Source organism: Rhinopithecus roxellana, chromosome 8 (assembly GCF_007565055.1).
Source record: "Rhinopithecus roxellana isolate Shanxi Qingling chromosome 8, ASM756505v1, whole genome shotgun sequence".
Taxonomy (NCBI): Eukaryota; Metazoa; Chordata; class Mammalia; order Primates; family Cercopithecidae; genus Rhinopithecus; species Rhinopithecus roxellana.
Genome location: NC_044556.1, coordinates 143,517,416 through 143,529,565, shown reverse-complemented (window position 1 = coordinate 143,529,565; position 12,150 = coordinate 143,517,416). Strand labels below are relative to the sequence as shown.

At 34.8% G+C, this 12,150-nt stretch overlaps 1 protein-coding gene across 1 annotated transcript in view; it reads right to left on the bottom strand.

The window, feature by feature from the left end:
- CDC73 (cell division cycle 73) overlaps window positions 1–12,150 on the bottom strand; it is a 142,814-nt gene that overhangs the window by 99,178 nt on the left and 31,486 nt on the right. The window contains exon 10 of the mRNA XM_010375559.2: window positions 10,945–11,009. Coding sequence (XP_010373861.1) covers window positions 10,945–11,009 — 65 coding nt within the window. The remainder of the gene's footprint in view (window positions 1–10,944; window positions 11,010–12,150) is intronic.

Sequence of the window (12,150 nt, the reverse complement as noted above, 5' to 3'; positions counted from 1 at the left end):
GCTAGATGTGAGAATCCAGTGCCCTTGTTAATTACCTTTATCACTGCAAATTAATAAATCAGCATTTGATTTCAAATGCTACTCTCATAAGCTTAATTAAAATGAATCAATTTCTCATGGTATACTAACATTACCTAGTTTCTCAGCCTTTCTCTGGGCTACAGCAAATTATTAACATAATGCCACCCTAGGAGACAACTCAGGATTCAGGCAGCTGATCAACCATAGGCAACAAAACCTCTGCACATCCATTCATCACCAGCAGTTATTTCTCCTTTGATCTGTTACACACAAAATACGCTGACTGAAATTATTCAGACACTTGGAACCAGTTACTACGTACTGTGGACTGGTCTTTGGATGATCTACAAGAGGGTTCTAATATAAAATGTAAATGTAATACTGCCAATATGACATAATAGTTTTATAAAATCTAGTATACTAGGCCAGGTCCGGTGGCTCACGCTTGCAATCCCAGCACTTTGGGAGGCCAAGGCAGGCCGATCACTTGAGGTCAGAAGTTCAAGGCCAGACTGGCCAACATGGTGAAACCCTGTTTCTGCTAAAAAGTACAAAAATTAGCTGGGCGTGGTGGCGGCGCCTGCAATCCCAGCTACTCAGAAGACTGAGGCAGGAGAATAGCATGAACCCAGGAGGCAGGGGCTGCAGTTGATCCAGATAGCGCCATTGTACTCCAGCCTGGGTGACAAGAGTGAGACTCCATCTCAAAAAAACAAACAAACAAAAAAAAACTACTATAGCCTTTTTACACTGAGGTTTAAAGCTTTAAAAAAAAGTTATACAAAATTTTCAAAAATATTAATAATGACTCAGAAAAGTTAGAAATAATACAACTGTCTATCACAGGTGCCCCAAAATTGGTATCTATCAACTTATTGGAAAGTATTAGATCATTTATATCTACTGCACTTAACCTAGGTAAAGAAAAATATTTTCCAGTATCAAGTTATTTAAATAACTATGTTTTTGAAGTTTCTTCTTAAAGTAACTTCTTTTTTTGGAGGGGGGGGGTCTCGTTCTGTTGCCCAGGCTGGAGTGTGGTAGCGCAATCATGGCTCACTGCAGCCTTGACCTCCTGGGCTTAAATCAATCTGACTGCCTCAGCCTCCTGAGTACCTGGGACTACAGGCGCACACCACTATGCCCGGCTAATTTTTGAATTTTTTTGTAGAGACAGAATTTTGCCAAATGGGCTCAAGGAATCCACCTGCCTCAGCCTTCCAAAGTGCAGGGATTACAGGCATGAGCCACTGTGCCCAGCCTGTTAATTTTTCTAGGAGGGAAAAACATAAATAATATATACACACATGCACGCACATGCACACACCTCCCCCTCAAAGTTCTTGATGAATTATAATATACCTACAAATTTACTATCAGAATAACTGGTAATTATTCTGCCATTCTATTTAAAACTCAGTAATTCCTAAGGATACTGTGAAATACCTTGCATAGCTAGGTAAGTTACTAAAATATTATAATCCTATCAGAAGCTTCATGGGGGGTTACTTTCTAAAAGCCATCTACATACAGAACACAAGTAAGAATTCAGTAACTTCTGAAAGATCAAAGAGCTGCTTTATTTTAGTTTTCAAGTTTGGTATAATGAAATATATTAGGAATTCAATTCCAGAATATTTATGGCACCACATACAAGACAGAAATGACAAAAAGACACTGTAGAAAAACTGGAGCATCTATCCAAAAATACCAAATTTGGGGAGGTAAATGATTACAGGATTGAAAACATCCAGAATTCACTGTAGAGGATGATAAAAGGCTGAATCAATTCTAATTGTAATGTGTAAAAATGTTAAACTGGCGGGGCGCGGTGGCTCACGCCTGTAATCCCAACACTTTGGAAGTCTGAGGCAGCAGGTTACTTGAGGTCAGGAGTTTGAGACCAGCATGGCCAACAAGGTGAAACCACATCTCTATTAAAAATACAAAAAATCGCCAGGGCGTGGTGGCACACGCCTGTAGTCTCAGCTACTCAGGAGGCTGAGGCAGGAGGATCGCTTCAACCTGGGAGGCAGAGGCTGCAGCGAGCTGAGATTGTGCCACTGCACTCCAGCCTGAGGGACACAGTGAGACTCTGTCTATATATATATATATCTGTGTGTACATATATGTGTGTGTACATATATATAGTTAAATTGACTTGATTTCAAAATAAAACTCTAATTTGATCTTATATACAGTTGCAAAAATCTAAATATAAGAATAAAAGCTTTTTCAATGACACTCATAAAATATGACAAGTTCAACAGTGAGAGAGTTATCTGAGTTCTATGGTATGACTTTTGTCTCTAATTAAAACAAAAGATCTTAAAATTTTTCATTTCTAAGCATTGCAAAGTGAATATGTCTTCAATGGATTCAGTGCAAAGCACCATTCTGAAATTTCAAATAAGAACTTAGTTTCTAAATAGCAAGATCTGTCCAGTCCAGAAGCAAGTAAGAGTTTAAAAACAGGTATTTAAAAAAACATGGGAACAGTCACTCACAGAGGAACATGAGAAGCAGGAAAGACAAGAAGAACAACACTAAAAGAAACAGCCATCAAGAAAAAGACCTGGAAAAGAAACCAAAACTTAGAATTAAAGATCAAATGAGGTTTAGTAGGATGGGGCGGGGGGAGAGGGGATGAACTAAGTAGATAATCCAATGAATACTAAGACAATTAATTTAAAAAATTTGAATGCAGGAATTATATAAATGATTAAAAAGTCACTCAAAAATCTAAATCAATTTACAAAGACCCAGAAATTGATCTAGCAAACTAAAGTTTAGCCAGCAATAGCCAATGGAAAAGTTCCCATCAAGGACATACCCAAACACCTAAATATAGCATGTTATTAAATATACTAGGTTGTTTTCATACAAACCAATTGATTAAAACATCTGTCATAAAGTTAAAGGGAATATTAAAAGATTAATCTGTGTTCAAAATAATAAAGAGAAATACAGAAAATAAAAACATTTGTATGTTAAAGAACAGTAGTGGTTAATCTAAAAATACAAGGAGGAGTGGGAAATTAAAAGTCATAAAATATGTTTAACACTGACAATAATTTTGTTAAAACTGAATTAGTTACACTGATGCAGGTAAACAGAAATTGGAATAAAAAGCTCTATTAAGTTGAAAGAAAACTAAAATCTTTGTGGAATTCTGAGAGTCATATATAACTACAGCATTATATACTAAACTATAATTAAGAGAATACATGTAACCAAAACGATGTTTCATAGTATAAATTTTTATTATTTAACAAACTATATTTCCAAACTGGTTTCTATGTTTCCTATTCTTACAAGGATCAATATTACAGCATTTTAAAACAAAGTGATGTCAAATTTATTATTAAAAATTACACAATGATTTCAAGATTACTCTGATATATGTGGCAACAATAACTTTCTAAAATAAATCTCAAGTGTTTTGTGATTGTGGCATGAACTCCATAGTCATTGGCAGAATAATTTTAAAAGTCATGTTACAGATATTAACTAAAACCTCTAATATGTTTTGGGTAAACTAATAGGTATTCTTTAACAAAATGCAAAGCTAAATTGAGTTCACTTATACAGGCTTACACAAAATCTATCAACCAGTGTGCAATGGATTTTCAATAAACCTCAAGTTAAGATATATAAACTAAACCACATAAAAATAATCTTCGCTTTACATGTATTAAAATTCCCTGACATGAATTAGTATGTTGTTGCTGTAATTCATTTTTCTTGAAGTACATTAGCACCAAAATGCTCCTAATGCTGACAAAATGTTAAGGTTAAATCAGATTCTAACACCTCTTACCACAAGGAAGGCATGAAATGATTTAATATTTACCCATCTAAATAAGTGTTCACTCTAAATACTAGCCAATTAAAGAGTATATCTGTATTATTCAGTATAAAACACTTACAAAATATTATATATGGTTAATATAAAAACATTTATGCAATAACTACAATCAATTCCATACTACAATCAAAAAGCAGTGAAAGGAGGCCAGGCACGGTGGCTCACGCCTGTAATCCGAGCACTTTGGGAGGCTGAGGCAGGCAGATCACGTGAGGTCAGGAGTTCGCGACCAGCCTGGCCAATGCAGTCTCTCCTAAAAATACAAAACCCCGTCTCTACTAAAAATACAAAAAATTAGCCGGTCGTGGTGGTGCACACCTGTAATCCCAGCTACTTGGGAGGCTGAGGCAAGAGAATCACTTGAACCCAGGAGATGGAGGTTGCACTGAGCTGAGATCATGCCACTGCACTCCAGCCTGGGTGAGACAGTGAAACTCCATCTCAAAAAATAATAATAAAATAAAATAAATGTTTAAAGAAGCAGTGAAAAGGGCAAGTGCTAAACAAGCTATAACTGGATACATTTAAACCTCAAAACAAATCCCTAAGGAAGTTATACCACCTTTCTGATGAGAAAGCTGAAGCTTAATTTGCTGTAATAAACAGGCCAACAAATCATAATAGAAAGTCCTCTCTTCTATCTCCCTTACATTAAGACTTGGTCCAAATCTATAACCAGAACATTATCTGGCCCCCTCAAAAAAAGTTGGAAAAATTCACAATGGGGAAAATTACTATGAAAGGGATATAAAGGATTTTTTATGAGTACCATTTGTTGAGCCTCTTTGTGCTAAAAGAGAAAAAAACATTGCCTATTCACTTTAGTGATGGCTTCTTAGAAAAGTCTATGAAAATGCATATCTAACAAAAAACTGTATACAACACATAATATATTAATACGGAAGTATTACTTCATGTAACAGTAAGTATATAAAATAAACTTTCAAAACTTAAGGGATACAATGGACTACTATATACACACTATTTTAATTTTTACATTTTGTAAACAGTTTTTACATATATAAAAAAACTAATGTTTCTTTTAAGGGGTACACCTTCATACTGCTAGGCGGACACATGATAGAACCACTTTGTTCCCTGAAATATCAAAACAAGCACCAAGTTTTGAAAATTGCTTAAAGTGTATTATAATATTCTCAAATAGAATAATACGCCAGTCTAAACACACAGTACAGAAAAAAAAACATTTTATAAAAGTAATATTCCTACTTACAATTCTGTAACTACATATTAAAATCCTGAACACTTTATATACTTTTCAGATGAAAGTTACTTAATTTTTTTTTTCCTTTTTAGAGACAGGGTCTCACTGCTTTGCACAGGCTGGTCTCAAACTCCTGGCCTCCAGCTATCCACCTGCCTCAGCTTCCCAAAGTGCTAGGATTATAGGCATGAGCTACCATGCCTGTCCAGAAAGTCAGTAACTTAAAACTAAAGAAATCACATTTCTTTCTATGTATGAGTCCTAACAGATGGATGGAAAAGGCCAACCTAGTTATTACCCTCTTTATATAACTTATTTGCGGCTACTTTCTCTCAAAGGCAAAAGATCTCTGTTATAAGATAAACATACATAGCTGTTGCAAAAATACCCTAATTACTTGAGAGAAAAAAGATTATCATAATATTTATATAAACTAGTCTTCATAACTTTGAATGAAAATTGTATCATTAACAATACCAAATACATATATTACATATATTAATAAATAAAATAAATTATAAGTACAATAAAGCTATATAGTTGCCTACATTTACACATACATCCAACTGAATTTACAGAATCATAAATTAATAATACAAGTAGCTACCATTTGTTAAGCCTCTTGTACTAAGCATTTTATACAGTGTCTCCTTTAATCTTCAACAATACTATAATGTAAGTTCTATTATATATATTATAAAATAAAACCAAAATAACTGATAGAAAGATTAAATAACTTCCTCAACTTCACAAGCAGGAGAATGGATGGTAGAACTGAAAATCAAAGCCAGCACTGACTTCAAAGCCTCATATTTGTTGTATTTCCAACTGATTAACTTATCTTTAATAAACTGGTACTGCCTCTAGAGCAGGGATTTCAAACCGGATGGCCAAAACAATCTATAGATATAGTAGAAATAAGTAAAGAAGGCTAAATAAAAGATAACAAAGTAATAAGGCCTGTGGCAATCTAGAGAAAACCTCTTATCTAGAGGAGGTAGCTCCTGCTCAGGTGGATGTGGCTGTTGCCATGTGAGACTACAGACCCAGTACCCATTCATGCCAGATAGATTTTAAGGAAGCTGGAAATGCAGACTGTTCATGTGACAAGCTCTAATTTTTAAATGGTGGTGAGTAAGATAAAAACCTAAATTACAATGGATGCCTAATAAAACGTTATCTGTGGCCACATTTAGATTGGCACAATGAATGACTCCAGAAGCAAGCTAAAATGCTTCTGGATGATCTATGTTACCATCTTCTTCTTCCTGCCTGTTCATAAATGTTAGTGTTCATTTAATTACATTACATTAAATGAACACTAACATTTATGAACAGGCAGGAAGAAGAAAAAGAAACTTTCCTATAAGCATCCTTAAAATATACATAATAACCAGTCTTATTTCAAATCTTTCTACTCCCCATGCTCTCCCCATCACAGGGCTTTTACTCCTGCTTTTTGTTCACTGCTCCTAAAATGTGTTTTCCTGTCATCACCAAGTTAAATCCTACACAAACTTCTGATCTTATTCAAGAATTAACTCCTTAATGAAGTATTCTAACTCCTGCAACAAATCCAATTTTAGGCTCTTGTCGCACAATATACCTCTAATACTTGGCATAGTCACAATTTTATAGTATGACTAATGTGTCCCTCCCCAACCAGATCATAAAGTCCATAAGAACACGTATGGTTTTGTTCATCGTTGATGTCCCAGCACTCGACACACTGAAGGTACACAGCATGTACTCAAGAAATACTTGCTACAGGAAAGAGGAAGAAGAGGAAATAGAGCCCTAAGGAAGACAGCTTTTAAAAATTCTCCATTATCTGCAGGGCTGAACTCTACACTCAACTCCAGAACATTACTGCTACTACAGCACTCCTGTAACAATTCAAGCAGAGATGAACAACAAATTAATCAACAACCAAATGAGAACGAAGAAAGCTTTATAAAACAGTGGTGGGGTGGGGAGGGTGCTAATGTATGCGTTCCTGCTTTTAAGAATATAACCTGGTTGACAGCCTGAGATTCTGCATCCTCCTGAGAATTGATAGTGATGATATTACACCTCTAACAAACTGTATAAAACTACCTAAGTTTACTCACTATCAAAAAAATTGTTCCCCAAAACATACTTACTGTAACACCGATGATGACTATTGGAATAAATTCAAGCAAAGATCTTAAAGAAAAACTTTTAATCTCTATAATTGCAGGGTGTGAGATGCTTCCTCAAAAATGAAGACAGTAAAGGTAATCAAGAGTCAATGATACTCACTAAGAACAAATAAGAGGTTAGAGTTTGTAACCCTTCCAGTTAAATATGAACAGGCTAGACAGGTTAAAATGAAGTGGTTCTCAATGCAACTACCAAATCCTTATTAATAAGAGTGAACTGTGATCACCATCTTCTAATTATTTCTCCAGTGCATAAATTGGTTCCTTGCTACTATACAACTAACAAAAACAGGTCTTCATCATATACTCTCATTTACTATACAATAAAAACTTTGTCAAGTGACATTCTTTGTCTAATATGACCCTTTCACAAAACAAAATCATGAAAATATATTGTTATTTCCCCCACTGAATGGTTTCTACCTCCACATAATTCTGAGATAGCTTTACTTAACCTGATTCTATGAAACACTAGTTCTTTCCAAGAATACTCCCTAGGTGTTAGGGTAGGGGCAAACTTGGTGGGTTAAATAAGCTTAGAAAGACTGCACATTCTTCCAATTTAGATACTCATACATTAAAAACAATGAGATTCATGAACCACAAAATCTGTTTAATCTAGTAGAGCTTTTTGTTTGTTTGTTTTTGAGACAGAGTCTCATTCTGTCACCCAGACTGGACTGCAGTGGCCTAATCTTGGCTCACTGCAGCCTCCACCTCCTGGGTTCAAGTAATTCTCCTGCCTCAGCCCCCAGAGTTGCTGGGATTACAGGTGTGCGCCACCACGTCCTGGCTAATTTTTGTATTTTTAGTAGATGGGGTTTTGCCACATTAACCAAGCTGGTCTTGAACTCCTGGCCTCAAGTTATCTGCCTGCCTTGGCCTCCCAAAGTGCTGGGATTACAGGCATAAGCCACTGCGCCTGGCCTAACCTAGTGTTTCTTAAACATTATAGAACCCAAGTAACAAACTTGGGGAAAAAGCTCCAAACTGGAGGAAGTTCTCTATTAAATCAACAATTTCATGGCTTGGGCCTCTGGAATCTTTACTGTGAAACATATTTCATGGCCTAAGTCAAAAGTTAACCAGAAACCCAACTATACAAACTTGCAACTTTAAAGATTGGGTTTCTGTTGCCATAAGTTTGAATAATTCTTATTTTCATAAAATATTATCAAAGCACTCTCCCTGGGGCCTTTACTTGTATAAAAACTTTCACTACTTCATGATTCTTATGAAATGTGATTACCAAAACATATATCCTTCTCTATAAAATATATAGGAAATTATCTGCATAAAAATGTTCTAGCTGTCTGCATAATTTAGTCTTGCATATATCAGAAATCTGATATTTAACTTAAAAGATACATAGATTGATTCTAATTTTACTAACTATGTATATTAACCAGGCATATCAAAACATTGGAGAACAATGGCAGCAAAAATGAACTATACATAAATTAGAAAGGAAGTTACATCTGGGCAGCAAAGCCTTTTAACATGTATTTAACATCCTTGTATGTCTGGGTGGATATTATAATGGAGAAACTTTCTTGACTGGAGAATAAGGTAGAAAGTTGGTGCAACTCACGAGCTCACAAATAGGTAGTAATTCCAAAGCAGAAAAGAAGAGAAAAAAAAATTAAATTGGAAACGTAAGTCTGAAACACAACTTAAAAATAATTATCTGAGAACTCCAAAGCTTTCAAGTTCAAATTTCTCTATGCATTAATTCTAACAACTGTATAAATCAGATCACAAGCAACACAGATATTCAAACTGGGTATTAATATAACTATCAGCAATTTAACCATTTTTAGTCTTTCTGTTGCATTCCTACACAATGCTTTTTTCATTATTCTTTAAAAATGACACAGCATAAATTTGCTTAAATTCACCTCTCTTTTTCAGCATAATTCAGTATATTGCTTAAATTTACCTGTCTTTCAGTATATTTAGCACAGGCTCTGATGATGTAGCAGAATCACGTCATTCTCATACTGATCAATGAAGAACCTATCCTTAAATTTTAGAAAAACTCCTCTGTACAAAGGACCACTATAAAAACCATCACAGATTTTACTATTTGCGAAGAAGCTCAGATAATAAAACCATTTCATGGCATTTTAGAGCTACAGGGATGGATGAGAAAAGCAAAAACAATAACAAAAATAACAAAAAACTTATTTTGATGGCTCCCCAAGGATAACAACTTCATTCTACGACTAATTCACTTAGTGAATGATCAGCGGGCAAGTTCTGTCGCACTTAGGCAAGTTCTGTTCCCAAGATGTCAATAACCAAATCACATAAGAATTTAAACTAAATCTTTAGCCATGAATTATATATTGAAGTCAGGAAGAACCAGGCAGACTGCATAAGATGGGAGTATCTAATCCCTCATGACTTTTGCCCTAATTCTCTAAACTCTAACAACACTGGTCTCCTTGCTGTTGCCCAACTGGACCTCAGCCTTGATCTCTGCCTTGATGCAAAGGAATGCAATCCAAGTCTCTGCTCAACTGTTACCTCCTGAGAGAAGTATCTCTGACTTCTCTCTCTAAACAAGCCTCATCTGATTTATTCACAGCTGTGTGACCAGCAACAAGAACAGGATCTGACACAAATGCTCAATAAGTACTTCTTGAATGAATTCATTAATCTACATATAATTTAATAATACAGAAACAAATCTGATGACAATTTAAAAACAAGTATATTAACAAAACATCTCATATCCAATCCCAATTTGAAGCCCAGAAAAAAACAGACTTAAAATCAGATCTCTACACTTGCTATGTGCTTTTGGAAATGAGTGAGTAAAACATGAAAAATTCCACGTAGATATAAAGTTATGTGTTAGTTCTGAGAAATCACAGCACATATATAAATGATTCCAGGTTACACAGAGTCCATAAAGATCTGATGATTCACAAGCAAAGACAAAAGTTTGGTATTAGTGTCTTAAGTATACTCTATTTAATACACATGCATAGTATTTTAAAAGTATAATCTAGAATATAAATAAAAGTATAAAAGGTATAACGATCTAGAATATAAATATGCAAAATGAGATTAACAGAATTCCTGTTCTACATCACCAAATCCAATCATTAACTAAATAAAAATTAAAAGTGTTAAATATGGCTTGGTCAGAATATATAGAAATAACCATTTTCAGGAAGTTAAAAAAAGAAAGTTTGCTAAACGTGAACCAAAGGCTTATATTCACAGACACCCAAGTATTTAGTTCTGTTAATTACATACTCTGTAAGCATTATAATCACTATAATCCATCTCTTTAAAGAGCGTTAAGACATTACGTTTTTAAAAACAAAGAATATTATGCCAAAAAGCTCTCCCAAACTGATCTCATAACTTAATGGCTTTAAATACTGACCAGGTGGCACTGCCCTACTTGCAGTTAATCAAATCAGCTTTTATTTACATATATTCAACTTAGTTTGAAGGAAAAGAAATACTCAACAGGATATCCATGAATCAATACACCACACAGACCAATCAGCACAAGTGATCAACAAAGAAAAATGTTTGAAATAAAAAATATGAGAGAATATTTTCTTCAACATGTGCTACTCACATAAAATCCCTGGAACAAAAGAACATCTACAGCCAAATTAACTTACCGTTACAGATTTCAGTGTCATACCATGGTAGGTTCCCATAGTGTCAATTTTGAAGCCTTCCGTTTCTATGAAAAAAAGAGGCTTACTGTTAAGATTTTATAGATCATGTATCTTATGACCTATAACAAATCTAAAGTAATAATCTACATTGAATGTGATGGTTCAATAGTATAACAAAGCCTTGAATCTACTATGTAAAATTAAATTCCATACTTGTGAAGATAAAAACTTTAAAAAGGACACTAGGGTAAAAAATACTAATATATTAAATATAGACCAGCAAACCTATTGTGTAGAAGCTAGTTAAGACTATCTCTGCAATTACGTTCAAAAATTAGATTGAATACTTTATAACCCCAAATTACTTACTACAAATACTCAATGACAGTACCATTGAAAGCACCTAATACCATGAGAAGACCCAAAGTTATAAAAAGTAGTGTTCCAAAGTTTCAGTCATAAGGCATACACTTATTTTTATATACATACATACATATATATATATATATACACACTTTTTTTTTTCTTTTGAGATAGGGTCTCACTCTGTCACCTAGGCTGGAGTACAGTGGTACAATCTCAGTTCACTGCAACCTCTTCTCCCATCCCCCCTCCACAGGTTCAAGCAATCCTCCCACCTCAGCCTCCTAAGTAGCTAGGACCACTGGCACGTACCACCGCACCCAGCTATTTTTTTGTATTTTTAGTAGAGATGGGGTCTCGCCATCTTGGTCAGGCTGGTCACAAAGTACTGAACTCAAGCAATCCTCCTGCCTCCACCTCCAAAAGTGCTGGGATTATAGGTGTGAGCCATAGCAATCAACCATATTATATATTTTATAGAAAGCAGTGTTGTAAATAATGATTGGAGTGCCAGGACAGAATCCCAATATGCCTTTCTGCAAAGGCAAATATTTTACATACTGCAAGCCTTAAAATCTCTGTCACAACTACCTAATTCTGTATCTGTAGCACAAAAACAGAATAAACAATATATGTGATCAAATGGGGGCAACACAATTTGGCCCATGGAGGGTTATATTTAGTTTTGGAGATGTAATTTGCCAACCTCTGCTTTACATAATTCATTCCCCAAGAAAAACATTGAATATTATAACGAAAGAATGGACATAGTCTTTCTATGGCACATATCCAGTGCATGCCTTTATCAACAAAATGAAGTCAACACACAAAATTCATTGCATC